The following is a 14,439-nucleotide window of genomic DNA, read 5'->3' on the forward strand; positions in this document are numbered from 1 at the left end:
TGTGCCGGACTGGAGTTGTGACAGGCAGCCTGGGCCACAGGCGGCTACGCTCTAACCCTTCTATTCATTCTAGCTAATCTGAATCATTCAATTCCATTTAGAGAGCGAGATCATCTGTGGTTGTAGCACTAGACATCTTCCAGGCATTTGAGTAAAACTAGCAGCAGTTCAGCGAACAGGATGAATGAACGGTAGCCGGCGGGCGCGGATGATTTCATACACAATCCGCTTTAGGAGTAAGGCAGGAACTGTTGAAACTGGCAAAATGAGGAGCCAAATGGTCAGATTTGTAAGGTCCCTCCTTGCCCAACATGACTTCATAAAATCAGAACTCTTTCCCGGATATGATATCAAAGGGGTGTTTTTTTTTTTTTTACAATTCATCACTATGGGAAAACTATAAAATGTTTGTGTTTTTCAGGAATTATCAAAAGCGGTTTGGGAACAGAAGACGCACTATGACCCTCAGCGAGTGGCAGGACCTGAATAAACCCCACTACAAACGATTTCTCAACGTCCCCAGAATCTTCCACAGAAGTCACTTCTGATTGTGCATGTGTTGATAAATAATCAGGCTGCATTTGCCCGACCCCTGTTAAATCTTTTTTGTGACGTGTTTTATTTATATATACATATATATATAGAGAGAGAGATGTAGAGATAGATATAGATATATATATATAATGTGTGTGTGTTTTCTTTGTTTTGTTGCATGTATTTGTGTGTTTTGACTTAAAAAGTTGCATGTTTTTGTTTTTTTTTCTTACCATTTTGCATGTAAACTTTTATATAAAAAAATACATATTTAAAATGTTTAATAACAGCCAGTTAGGTGTTTCCAAAGATGGTTCTGTTTCTTTTTAAACAAACGTCATTTTAATACTCTTCCTGTTACATGATCCCAGCATTCTGGGGGGCTGCCGCTTTGTTTTGAAGGCCAGTTATAGTGTTCAGCGTTCGGCTGGGAACACAAGTTAAAAAAAAAATATATATATTTAATATTTTTCAAATGGTTGTTTTTTTGTTCTTCCATATTTTTCAGGTTGCTGACTTTCCTGCATGTCAAAAATCAGCTTTCTAGATGTTCTCAGAGATTTATCTGATCTTTGACAGTTGAATCAAAGTTTTAGATTTCTTGTTTGTAACCTTTTTCCTTAAAAGAAATTTACAGCACTGACTTTGTAAACTAGAGAGCATTTGTGCATCGAATTAAAGACTCTGTCAAAAACCTTTTTGATTGGAAAATATTTCATTTTTATTTCTTTTAAGCATTTACAAGTAAGCATACAGCATTGTCTGAAGTGTAAAGATTGTGCATAATAGTTCAACCATGCTAGCCCTCATGACCGCTGTACATGATCATTGATAGCACTAATAAAGCAGCTCAATCTTTTTCTAAAACATGCTTAAAATTCTCATTCCTGCATTTAAATAAAAACAATAGTGGGCCTGTGGGACAAAATCCAGTCATCTTTGACAAGATTTCTCATCACAGTCTTCATTTTTCAGCTGAGATTTTACATAAATGATACCAATAAAACTTTAAAGCAAAATCCTCTGTTGATAAAAGTGGTTTGATCCGATACCAAAGGGCTTAACTGGAATGTTTTCTTACATTCGTCTATGCATCAAGTTTTTGAGGAACAAAACTGAAAGTTGACTACGAAAAATAGTTTAAAACAAAGTCGGAGCTTAATCTGCTTGATGGTTTAATCCACTGAAATTCATCTATTTGAATTAAAATGCATAAAAATCAAAATAAACTTATGAGTTGACTCTCTTTGGCTTTAAATCAGCCAGGTTAGTAAGATCAGTGGGTCAGGCCTAACATCCAAGTTTAGTTTCAGGTCAGAAGCCTGTCGATACACTATCAGGTTTTTAAATCGGCATGCCTGCAATGGTGAAAACTTATGGGAAAAGAAAAGTGAAAACCCTCATTGCTAAATTTATTATAAACCTGCAGACCTGGCAGTAGTTTGGATGATTCACTGTATGTTTTTATTCAGTTTCCTACTCGATCTGGAAAACTAAAATAATGGTTATTTTATTTTTTTAAGGTTTAAATGATAAAAGTGCTTATTTCCAAATTTTATTCCCTGTCAACTAATTTGAAAATATAGTCTATATTCATCCATCTTGTATCTCAGATCATCTGTTATTCTTATTTAATTTTAGTTTTCCCCTGTTTTAGAGTTAAACCTTCCTCTCTGTGAAAACGTCTTAAATATTTGTATATATACTTTGAAATTAGGATAAAAGTACAAAGATTTAAAAATGTTAACCTGTATTTTCCAGGCATTGAAAATAAAAGGAGGGAAATTATATAATAATATAAATTATAATTTGGTTTTGCATAAATTCATAGATAACAATTGTGATTCTTTACAAATTCACTTCATTTGAATTTTATTTGTAAAAGCTTACTTGATATAGGTAAAAAAAAAAAAAAAGGAAAGCATTTGTAATTTAAGACTTTATCCACTTAAAAGTTGTATTTTTAGCTGTAATTTCCTTTTTATTTGCAGGTCCAGAATATATAGCCTGATGACTATAAATATTTCTAACTTTTGGTTTAAGGTGGCAAATAATTCTGAAGTCTGGAATAAAACAAGATCTCAACAGTAACAGTATTGCAATCCTGCTTACTGATAATTACTTTTAACTTATTCCAAATACCTTTATATTTTTGGGATTTTTTAAATATTTTTTTTAGCTACACTCTGATTTGAGTTGTTACCCATAATTCACCCATCATACCGAGTCATGTTTGGTCTAAGATCTATTTAAAATCTATGTTTTTGGTGAAAAATCTGTCTTAAAAGAAAAACAACCCCAGAACGCTGAAAGGAAAGAAGTGCTACTAGTAGATGTCCTTAATATATTCATAAAACTATATATTAAATATGATCAATATTGGCAGGAAAGATTAAATATCTAAGTTTGTTTCAAGATGCTCTTAAAAAAAAGTCCTGTAGTAACTTATTTAAAAACTTAAAACCCAGGATTTTCCATAACAGTTATATCAGCAGATAAAAGGAGAGTATTTACAGTGGCAACAAGGATTAAGATATAAGATAAGACTGTATGAAGGTGACTAAAGAAAAAAAAGGGCTGTTTTAAAAAAAAAAAAGGGTTCCTTTAACACTTAAAGAGGACTCTGTGGATAAAAGTGGTAAATTGGTCTCTGCACTGCAAAAATGATTTAGAAATAAGTCAACTTTTCTTAAATTAAGTTTAATTACCCTTAATTTGAGCTGGTAAATAAGATGATTTGCCAATTGAATGAGTATTTCCACTCTTAAAATTAGACTATTAGATAATATGCACTTGAAATAATGCAATTATTTTTTCTTATTTTAAATGTTAATTGTCTTTTTCCATTGGCTAAGTTTAAAACTTACCTCCTCAATTCAAGAAAAAACACACTTATTTTAAGAAAAAATAGCTTGTTGAGATTTCAAAATTTTTCCAGTGTGTAAATAATACAGGGAAACGTTCAAATAAACGGCCTTAACCTTGAGTCATGTTAAGTTTTCTGTGAAGTGATTCACTGCTGAACATAGATAAGTTTACACACTATATTAATTATTTGGAAGGGCTTTCAATGTATTAAGTGTATTTACCCTTAATTTGAGCAGGTAAATAAGATGATTTGCCAATAAAATGAGTACTTTTACTTTTAAAATAAGACAATATAATTGTTTTTTCATATATTAAATGTAAATTGTCCAGGTGTCTCACTTACCTCAATTCAAGAAAAAATGCACTTATTTTAATAAAAATATCACTTGAGATTTAAATTTTTTGCAGTGCAGACTTCAAAATCAGTCTCTGGTCACTAGAGGGGCACGGTTTCAAACTTTTTGTACTTTTATTCAGAGCTCTGGTAAAGATGTAAGAGCTGGTCATAAAAGCCTGTCAATAAATTAGGGAACAAAGTCATAAAAATGCATTTAAAATAAAAAGCATTTCATAAAACGACATTTATATCCTAGTTTTCCTACATTTGGAGATAATTTCCCCAATAGCCTTATCCCACAAATTATCTCTAGAGAAGCTTTACATGATAAATAATATAATTAAAGTGTATTTACATTTCTGATACTTGCCTTTTCCTCTATTCCACAGACTCCTTTTAGTCGCCACAAACATTTAAATATTGAATGAAAGGTAAATATAATGCCACAGAAATGAGATACAGAGCCATACATTTTAGTCATGGAATACAATTATTGTTAAGGCAGTACTACTGAGTTTAAATCAGCCCTCAGATAAATCATGTATACACCTATCACGATACTTATCCTCATTAACATGGAATTCCAACATATGGTTATTTTAATAATTGAAAAAGTCTTGAAAGAAGCCCTTCTGGCTCGGCATCTGTTCAGAATGCCGTAAAGAAAACTCACAGTTCCCACCTTTGGGCCTGTTAAAAAATAGTTTTTCATGCTTGCCAAGAGAAATATATTTTTTTAACAGCGCTGAAAAAGGCTTTTTTTTTTAAGGGGATCACTGAAAAATGATCCGCAAGCTTTACTCCAGCAAACCGAACGTCCAGTTTGTTCATCTTTTACTCGCTGACAGTCCTTTTTCCAGAGAAACCGACTTCTTTAGCTTCTACTGAGAGACTGTTATTGCTGATTGAAGGAATCTCTCCTCAGACGTCCGTAGAGTCCAGCCCCATGTGTAGTTAATTAATTAGATGAATGAACTCCATAAGGAGGGGGGGGGGCTTCTGCTCCTCATGAGAACGATGTACAATCCATCACACCCAGAAAGAAAGACACCAGTAGGTAATAAAGGGCTCGTTCAGGGAGAGGAATGTTACGTTTCTGAAGTCTATAATAAAAAAAGATGAGGAGAATCACAGGCTAGTCCTAAACCAACTATGCTGTAAATATAAGTTAATGACTTCGAGTGATTTAGGTGACCGATCCCTCTAAAGCCGGCAGGCTGGACTGGAAATGGGTCTTTTTTTTTAAACCCAGGTTGAGTCTGGATTCCCTGAGGGGGGAAAACAAACGTACCGCAGCAAAGAGTCTCTGCATGTTGGTTTACTAAAAAAGCCCAAACTGATACCAAAACATCAAAAGTAGTAGTTAATCCCATGAAGGAAATAAGGGGTTAAAGAAGCTCATAGTACCACCCAGGAAAGTTAAATACTCATTTATCTGGTAATGGATCCTGGCTCTTTTTTGGATCAGCTTTGGTCCCTTGGGTTGGTTCTTCTGCAGGCTCCCCATAACCCTGACGATCAGGGGCCCATGTTCTATCAGCGAGCACAGACTCAGAGCTGAGCTCTTCCTGCAGTCTCTCTGCTCTCATAGAAAGCGAGGCTTAGCTCAGCCTCTTTCCTCCACCTCCTCTGGAGTCCCTGCAGCTTCACCTCCTCACCAGAAGCGGTGTTGAAGAAGAACAGAGTCCCTCGGTCCCAGCATCATTCTGACAACAGAAAGACTCAATAGGGGCTCGTTGTCTGCATGAAGTCTTTTGAGCAAAGAGAAGAGCTATTGGCAGTCACACCTCAATGATGTTAACAGATGGCAACCTGTTGTTGTTGTTGTTGTTTTTGGGGAACTGTGGGAGAAAAGAAGAAATGTGAAAACAGACAAGTAAACCACCACAAACTTTAATGAGCATGAGGATGCCTTTGAGAATTAGCTGTTTGCATCAGTTATTTTCTGCACAGATGGATATGATATGGAGCTCTGCATTGTTAAATGAACATACAAGTTTAATGCCACACCTAATATCAATATGCAGATCTGCTTAAAAAAAAAAAAAAACTGCCAATTTTTGTACACTGGAAAAAATCGAAATCTAGATAAATAATTTTTTCTTAAAGTTGTCATAGAATGATTCTATAGGGTATTTGGTGCTGGTCTTTAAGGTCGCTGAATAGGGTGTGTAACATTGGTTGGGCTGAAAATGGCATATTTGCTGTTTAATGAGCCCTAATGCAAGCCTGGTTAAAAGCCCTAGAATGAAATGACATTGTGCAGCTACAGTGCAGCATGTGAATCAGCTCAGGAGCTGGTCCGGGAACCCCGGCAAACTCTGACAGAGCAACTGAACCAGACCCAATGAGGGTAGCCTGGACACTGACAGCCCCATGCTTCTCCCCGCCTGCCGTACCAGCCCCCAGCCCCCCTTCTCTGGCTTAGGATGGGCAACTCATGGCTCTCTGCTGAGGCCCGGTTTGGTTGGGGGCCCTGCAGTCGGCACGTGATACCCCCCTCCCTATGGCCAGTGAACCAGTGGGCTGGTCTGTATGTCAATTTCGGGGTGTGACAAAAGTACAGACCAGAACTAAATAAGGCAACATCCCCAAGTTTACGTCAACTTGGTGCTTCGTTTGGATTCGTCTGTTTTATGGTGGAAGTTTAGAATTGTGAGATTTGCAGAGAAAGGAGGTGTCGATGGGGTTTCAACTTCTCTGTACGTTAATTTCACCCACTGAACTATCGTTATTTATCTATGACAATGGAAACTCTGTGTTGCATTCTATGACCGATTTAAAACAAGCGCGTTTGCTCTTGGATTAAGGAGGTAAAAGAGAATTTGTCAATTGAACAAGACAATTTACTCTTAAAATAAGAAAACACAATTATATTGTCTTATTTCAAGTGCATGTTATCTAATTATCCTAATTTAAGAGTAAAAGTACTTATTCCATTGGCAAACTATCTCATTTACCCACTCAAATTAAGGTTAAATACACTTAATTTAAGGAATTTTTACTTATTTCTAGATCGTTTTTCCAGTGTAGTAATAAGCAGGAGATCTGACCTTTTATGTAAATTTCCTGTCTTCTTCAAGTACCTTCCAAATATCCTTGACTGACCTGTTAGATTAGTCATAAAACCATCATATTGCACACCGTTTGTGTACTGAATCTTAAAGCATGTTCTGCCCCAGGGATCTCAATTGAAATTCTTGCAGTGTCTCAAAGTTGCTCTTGTATGAATTATCTTATTTGCCAATTTAGAAATAATGAACATCTAAAATGGAAATTGTTAACTTATGTTAACTCTCATGATAAAATTATCTTTCTTTGAAGAATATAATGAAAAAAACTAAACAGTTGAGTAAATTTTTCTTAGCTGTGTAGCACACAATGTCTGGCTTCTGATTGGTTGAGCAGCACCTCATGATGACTCCGTCAGCCCAGAGGAAGCTGAGGTCTTAGACTCCATCAGGAAACACAACATATTCTTATCTTCAGGTTACACAGAGTATATGTCAGAGTAAATAATACTACTTATACTTCAGCGATAGTATCTAGGTGTTACTTTATTGTATGTCTCGTACCATTTCTGTTGGTTGTGCTTTTCTTTTTACATCTCTTTGCAGGTGATGAAGCAGACTGAAAATGTTTTATCATTATCTCACTTTTATCTCCTCTTTCTTTCATCTTTTCTCCTTTTTTTCTGTTTTCATTTCCTGTTCTACTTACATTGCAGTGTCCATATAATCTATAAAACTCACTGCATAAATATAATAAAGCAATTTATATGCATAAAACAAGCGGAACAATATGGAGATAGCCGTACTGCTCCACTTGTGAAAGTAAAATCTGTTGGGCTCTTTTTGGCATCAAGACAATTATTCTTATTGCCACATTGCCAGACAGGACACTGTAAAAAAAAGAAAAAAAGGAAACACAACATGAACTAAACCCAGAAAAAACAGTCTTGTGTAGTTGAACCCAAAATAGTCACCCTGCTCTGATATGCTCTATATTTTTTTGTGCTGCAGACTTTGCTACATTCCTCTTATGGTGGTCCATATTTTCGTTTTTTCTAATCATCTAATTCTTAATCAATCAGTATAATTGGAATTGTAGATTTATTCATTTTTACCTGATAAATCCTTGTTCAACCTCAGTGTGATAAATAAGATTATTTCTTGATCTTATACTGTTTTTTTCTGGATTTATAGAGCACACTTCACTATACAGAAGCAGCCATTCCAAATGGTCCTTCCCAGTCAAACATGAGCCGAATCGCAGCCGACTCCCCTGCAACTACCAGAAAAAACCCTCCATGAAGCCGACATATTTTTTTACTCCAACTCCACCCTTTCACTGAATTACAACGTCTGACCAGAAGATGATGCTTCTCTTTAGATCTTAATGTCTACAAATCATGACAGAAAGAATATTTTAGTACAAAGATTGATGTTTAAAAAAGGAATTGTAGGGGACCAACCAGGGCTTGTAAGGGGCACCCAAAAATAAAAATAAATAAATCTAATACTGAACTAAATTGTCTCCAACAAAACCTGCAGGGAGTGCTCTATGTCACCCCCTAGAGGAGGGACAAAGAAGAATGCTAGCTCCCGTTACCTTGTTGGCCCACATCAGTTGGAACTAATGTCTCTTCATTGGTTCAACAGTTTTTATGCAGCAAATAAATAACAAAATGTGTTAAAATCGGGACGTTTGTTCTCCATCGTGCCTGCTGCTAGCATGTGCAAAATGAAAGTTCCCCCCTTCTTATTTGATTTCCAACTTAGACTTCTATCTGTGGTGCTAAATCCACAGAAAAGCTGCATCTTTGTATAAGCTGCATGTTTGAAAGCGTGGGGACAAAAGTTGCTTTTTAGTCCGGAATATACGGTACTTTTTAAAAAATGGGTTTTCCTTTAATCCTTAAATAATAAATGAGTTTTATTTATATTTAAAGGGGTCATAGAATGATTCTATAGGCTATTTGGTGCTGGTCCTGAAGGTCTCTGAATAGGGTGTGCAACATTGGCTGGGCTGAAAATGACATATTTGCTGTTCTATGAGCCTTAATTCAAGCCTGGTAATAGCCCTAGAATGAAACGACAGGTTTTCTTCCTTTTAGGGGATGCTCATGAATATTTAGATGAGCTGTGCGCTGGTTGGTGCTGCTGAGCGCAGACAGATCATAGCAACAAGCACTCACTCACTGAAACATCAAATTGTTGATATGGTAGGGTGACCAGACGTCCTCTTTTTCCCGGACATGTCCTACTTTTCATCCCTAAAAATATCGGCCGGGATTTCGGTCGACCACAGTGCAGTAGTTGAAACACAACGGCCATTTGAACCGAGCCGTTAGCTCCGGGGCTGGTCCGGGAACCCCGGCAGAGCGGGGCTGGGAGCCAGCGGGGAATGGAGCATCCGAACCCGACCCGGTGACGGTAGCCTGGACACCGGCGGCCCCGTGCTTCTCCCCGCCTGCCCAGTTGTGTTCGGTTGCTCCGTCTCCTGCTGCCTCCCTGCTCCCATCCGCCGTTCGAATGCCCGGTTAAATCAGCAGAAGTTTAGAATTGTGAGATTTGCAGAGAAAGGAGGTGTCGATGGGGTTTAAACTTCTCTATACGTCAATTTCACCCACTGAACTATCGTTATTCATCTATGAAAATGGAAACTCGGTTTTTGCATTCTATGACCCCGATTTATATATATAAAATTATTCCCCAAAAAGATTTTGTAAATCATGAAAAGTATTTACATTCATGATTACATTGAATGTTAATGACTAACAGTTCCCGATCCATCTTTAAAGATTTTAGTTTCCCTTTGGTGTGTTCAACGCTAAATAAAGTTAAGAAAAAAATCTGACTTTGGAGAAAATGTTAAAGTATGAGAGACCATGACTTGATTCGTGTCGATGCAGAATGCTCCAGTCATGCACATAATATCACCATGTTGATGGACAATGGTGAAGATAGTCTAGAAGTGGCCGGGACCATTCACCTGGCCAGCGTCGCTGAGAAGGGAGGCACCCGGGGAGAGGAGGAGGAGGACAAGGAGCAGAGGGGTGGGTTATACCTTACTGCGCAGCAGCCCCCCCGTCGGGTGTTCAGGAGTGCTGCACTCCGAGGAGTTTTTGGCTTTGTCCTTGTTGTTGTTGGGCTCGTTGTCTTTGATTATGTCATACTGGCGACAGAAAAGGGCAATCACACCTAGAGGGAGGAATCGGCAGAGCTTTTAATATGTGTCCAAAATTAATTGTGGGGATAATAAGAAGGCTGTTCTCACCTGCCCACATGATGAGTACTACCACAATGATAATGAGCTCTCCAGCCCTCAGCTGGGTCGCCTGACCCACCTCCTCCATGGTCACTTCGTCTGAAAAAGTCAAGAGGGAAAAGCTGATCTGCTATATATATATACATATATATGTACACACAGTGATTTCTAATGAATAATTTTAATAACACAAAACATCTTTGATGAAACAGCTAATTTGACCCTGGAACTAAGAAGTCTAAACAGTTCTTTTATTATTTACATATAAATTAATATTTTTCCATATCTCCTTGATGTAAAGTTTGATCAAGCATACACACCATGGCCTGCCTTCATTGCTTTCTCTACACATCTGGCTCCATCATAAAAAAGTCGAAACAAAAGTGATGCTGATAAAAAAAATGGTTATTTATTTACTGATCATCTGCATATGCTATGACCTCTGCTGGTCAGGTGTGTGTTAATGAAATACCAGGGACAAAAGACTTGTGTAATGATATTAGTAAAGCAACCACTGTGTTTTGATGCTGTTTAAAAAAAGGACCATTACGGAACCCCAGAACTGACATGGGAAAAATACACAGTTACAGCGTGCGCACGAAATACTAATTTGCTACCTAGAAATCTTAATATGTTCCCCCAAAATGCTAATTTGTTCCCAAAAAATATTAATTTTCCCACAAAATCCAAATTTATTCCCACAATATAATAATTTGTTCTCTCAAAATACTAGTTTGTTACCACAAAATGATAATTTGTTCCCACAAAACATTAATTTATTCCCAAAAAATAATTTTCTGTTTAGCTTCTTTATTTATTTATCTTTTTAATAATTACTTTATGTATATATAAAAACTTAAATAAGTGATTAATATATGAAGTTGAGGATTATAACGGACAATAAATAACAAAGGTGAATAAATAAAGCTAATTAAAAGACATATATACATTTATGTCTCACTGTATAATTTAATTTCTACCTACATTTATTTGTTTATTGTATTTTTGGGGACAATTAATTGTATGCTTATTTATTTATTGAGCATTCATTTATTTCTGTATTTATTTTTAATTATGGTAGAGCTGGTCCTCCATATTCTCCAGGGTACCTGAATGAAATGACTGCATGACTGCCTCAGCCGCCACCAAGGACTGCAGAGGGCTGTTTATCACCCTTTTATATATGGCTGGTGTTTGTGGCGGCAAGGAAACACCTAAATATGCAGAAAAGTGGATCCGTCGTCAGAGGTGAAGATAACTTCTATGAAAAAGATGTTTTTGTTCACATTATTTCAACTTTATAGAGGAGGGATTTGATATAAATAAACTAAAACACAAAAGTTAGGTTTAGATTATTAGTGTAGAAAAGTTACAGCCACTTTCATTGAGCCTGCAGCTCCTCATAAACTATTCAAAGAGGTTATTTCTTGTCTGCAATCTCATGTTCTCTGCAGGAGAGTTTTCTTTCCACAGCTTCAGAAACTGCCAGCTGGGGTTTCAATTGCATGCTTTTTTCAGTTAGTATTCTTACTAAAGAGCAGTTTTGAAAATCTTTGCATAATATGTTATCTTAATTTCTGAGATGTGCATATCTTATTGCATAGGCATTTTTTTTAATAAGGGATCCTTTGCTACATCTCCTAGTTTTTGCATTCAGATATTTATCTCTATAGAGATAGACGGTTGAAAGAGGCAGGTTTGAAACAAACAGGATTTTTTTACTAATATGCCACTCCCACATGAATGCATAGGGGAAAAAAAGACTGTTGCGATCAATTGTCTGCAGATATGAGTTAAAGTGTTGCTGTGTGACCTGATGTTTAGAGCAACAGAGAGAGCTTTCCATCCCTTTAAGCGACAGCAGTGGGTGACATTTGGAAAGCCCAGTGAGCAGGATCCCCACGCTCCACTGGCTTTTAGCAACAAGCAATTCTGCCAATCGATTGGACTCTGCTGCGTTCTATTAAAAAAAAAATCAAAGCATACCAGCCCAGGGCGCATGATGTTTTCTGCTCGCCTGCCATACTGGGCTGACCCGTCACCTGGAACGCTTGACTGGTCTTTTTATTAAATCCTGAATGACAATAAACGTGTTTTTCAAAAAAAAAAGATAGCTTTGCAGTTGTAGAGACAAGTATTAGTTTTAAGGTCACATTATGCTTAAATTGTAACCAGTTAAAGGTTCTTTATCGTGCTTTTTTAATGCTTCCAAAGCCCACTATAGGTATACATACGATGAAATATTGTTTCAGGCATTACAGTGTCAAAATTTTTATATTAATTATTAGTTATTTTCTGGTGGTATTTTACGTTGCTGTATCATCCAGCTTCTGGTGATTAGGGTCCTTATTTTGGCCATTCATCTTCACTCTGAGCAGAAGTTATCTGCTTCATATCCCAACTTGTGATTGGACAAAGAAAGTGGACATGCAGTCTAATGGACATACATGACAGGATTGAGGTGGGGCATTTAGAAGACAGTGGTTGATCTGTTTTAACTGGATGCGCATCAATTAAAAAACGCCACCATGGGCATGACTTTGATGAACAGTAAAAGCCTTTCAAAATGTCCCCACTTTCCTTGATGGCCCTTGGTTGGTCCCCTACAATTCCTTTTTAAACATCATTCTTTGTACTAAAATATTCTTTCTGTCATGATTTCTGGACATTAATATCAAAAGTGAAGCATCATCTCCTGATCAGACCCTGTAATTGAGTGAAAGGGTGGAAACAATGAGGGGATTTTTGCTGGGAGCTACAGGGAAGTTGGCTGCTATTCGGCTGGCGTTTGACTGGGGAGGGCCATTTTGAATGGCTGCCACTGTAGTTAGAAGCTTATAATAAAGGTTGATTTTGGATGATGTAGGCTCTTTTTTTGTGATAGTGAAACAAAGTAGTTTAATTTGCAGTGAATCTTCTCTGCCCTAAATATCAGTGTCTGTACCTGAACTTGGATAGATGTGAAATCTTAGTTTCATACTTGGCCATTAAATGAATGTGATGCCTGGATTTACAGAGTGAAGTTGAGGAGCAACTGAGACTCTTGCAAGAGAATATTCAGATTTATTTAACGTTCTCAGACGGAAAGATAGAGCTCTGACTGGGGCAAGCTCAGTACATACATTTATACAACAACTCAACGATACACACACTTTTGGAACTATCCCACCCCTACATAAAGAACTTTCTCACACATGAACATTTGGAGGAAAAACAACTTGAGTTCATCAAGGCCATTCCCTGTGAGGTTAATATATCTTTCACTGGCCAGATGGATCTCCTCAAAACAAGTCCCCCCATTCATGCCATGAAGGAGGCTGTTTAACTCATTATTATCTCTCACGACCTTCGTCTGGAGCCTGTGAGGCTAAGAACAGACATATCTTAACATTTTTTACTCCACCTACAGCCACACAGATGATGTAACAAACACAATTTATGTCATTTAGTTTTTGTCAGTAACAGAGCAATCTCATTATTTAGAATTTATTCATCACTACTGATGTTATGAGGCTTTGAGGCGTATGTCGAGTAATGGAGGGGGCGTTTCCTCAAAGCGTGTGTCGAGGCGTAATTCATTTAGGGGAGGGGCCAAAACGGATGACATACGAAGCCATCGCTACATTTGATACCACGTGACCGCTTCGGGAAATGGTTCAGAAAGCAGAAGAACTTCGACAGGCATTTAAACAGCCTCACTGCACAGTCAAGATGTGGGAGTTTGTAGGAGAGTTGCTGTCAGTTGGATAGAGTTTGGATAAATTCTAAGAATAGATTGGTTGGAAAAACAACCAATCTAGCTGGTTAAACCATTTTGGTTAGATTAAATAATGTAATGATTAAAATCTGAGCAGGCTGCTGAGCACAGCTGATACTTTAGTATTAAGTACTATTGATTTCTATTGATAAATTTTCAATGTTGGTGGCATCAGCTGTAAGATGTTGACTTTTACTCCTGAGGTTGATGGTTCAAGACTCACTTTAAACTTTTGAAAGTTGCATATATATTTAATATTTTAAGAATTTTGGCTAATGTGACTAATTTGTATTGGTTTGCCCTATAAAAAATATAGATTCAGTAAAAACTTAGCCAAAAGATTGCTTGAACAAATAACTTCCAACCCAATTAAACCCAAAAACCGTGGAAAAACTATAATGTTTCAATAGAAATGATTAACACCATCCATTTTACTCCTCATTGCCCAATTTGCACAAACACTTTCACTGTCTGCTTGAGCTTATTTCACTAAAATGGCAGAAAAACTGTGAACCTTAAATGATTGTTCTCTCCTAAGATATTTTACACAAAAAAACGTACAAAATATTTTATTATACACACCAACCATTAACAATCTCAAAGGAACTTAAATGGGGAAAAAAAGAAAAACAATTACAAAAAAAAAACACATATTTTATTACAAACTGTAGTT

At 36.8% G+C, this 14,439-nt stretch overlaps 2 protein-coding genes across 3 annotated transcripts in view; one reads left to right on the forward strand and one right to left on the reverse strand.

Annotated features, from left to right (window-relative positions):
• The window catches only part of s100pbp (S100P binding protein), a 5,074-nt gene extending 4,427 nt beyond the window's left edge, over positions 1-647 (forward strand). Inside the window, exon 5 of the mRNA XM_015381268.1 lies at positions 422-647. Within this exon, the coding sequence (XP_015236754.1) occupies positions 422-548 (127 nt within the window). The 3' untranslated portion in view covers positions 549-647. The remainder of the gene's footprint in view (positions 1-421) is intronic.
• Positions 648-3,731: 3,084 nt separating this feature from the next.
• fndc5 (fibronectin type III domain containing 5) overlaps positions 3,732-14,439 on the reverse strand; it is a 44,323-nt gene continuing 33,615 nt past the window's right edge. The window contains exons 4-6 of one of the 2 annotated variants that reach the window (XR_001481398.1): positions 10,019-10,108; positions 9,734-9,942; positions 3,732-5,580 (exon numbers count right to left, since the gene is read on the reverse strand). Coding sequence is in view for 1 of the 2 variants with exons in the window: in XM_015381261.1 (XP_015236747.1) it covers positions 5,521-5,580; positions 9,809-9,942; positions 10,019-10,108 (284 nt within the window). In the remaining variant the exon portion in view is untranslated. The remainder of the gene's footprint in view (positions 5,581-9,733; positions 9,943-10,018; positions 10,109-14,439) is intronic. The other variant, XM_015381261.1, reaches the window with a different exon arrangement.

The sequence above is a fragment of the Cyprinodon variegatus genome, unplaced genomic scaffold (assembly GCF_000732505.1).
Source record: "Cyprinodon variegatus isolate N-32 unplaced genomic scaffold, C_variegatus-1.0 Scaffold230, whole genome shotgun sequence".
NCBI lineage: Eukaryota > Metazoa > Chordata > Actinopteri > Cyprinodontiformes > Cyprinodontidae > Cyprinodon > Cyprinodon variegatus.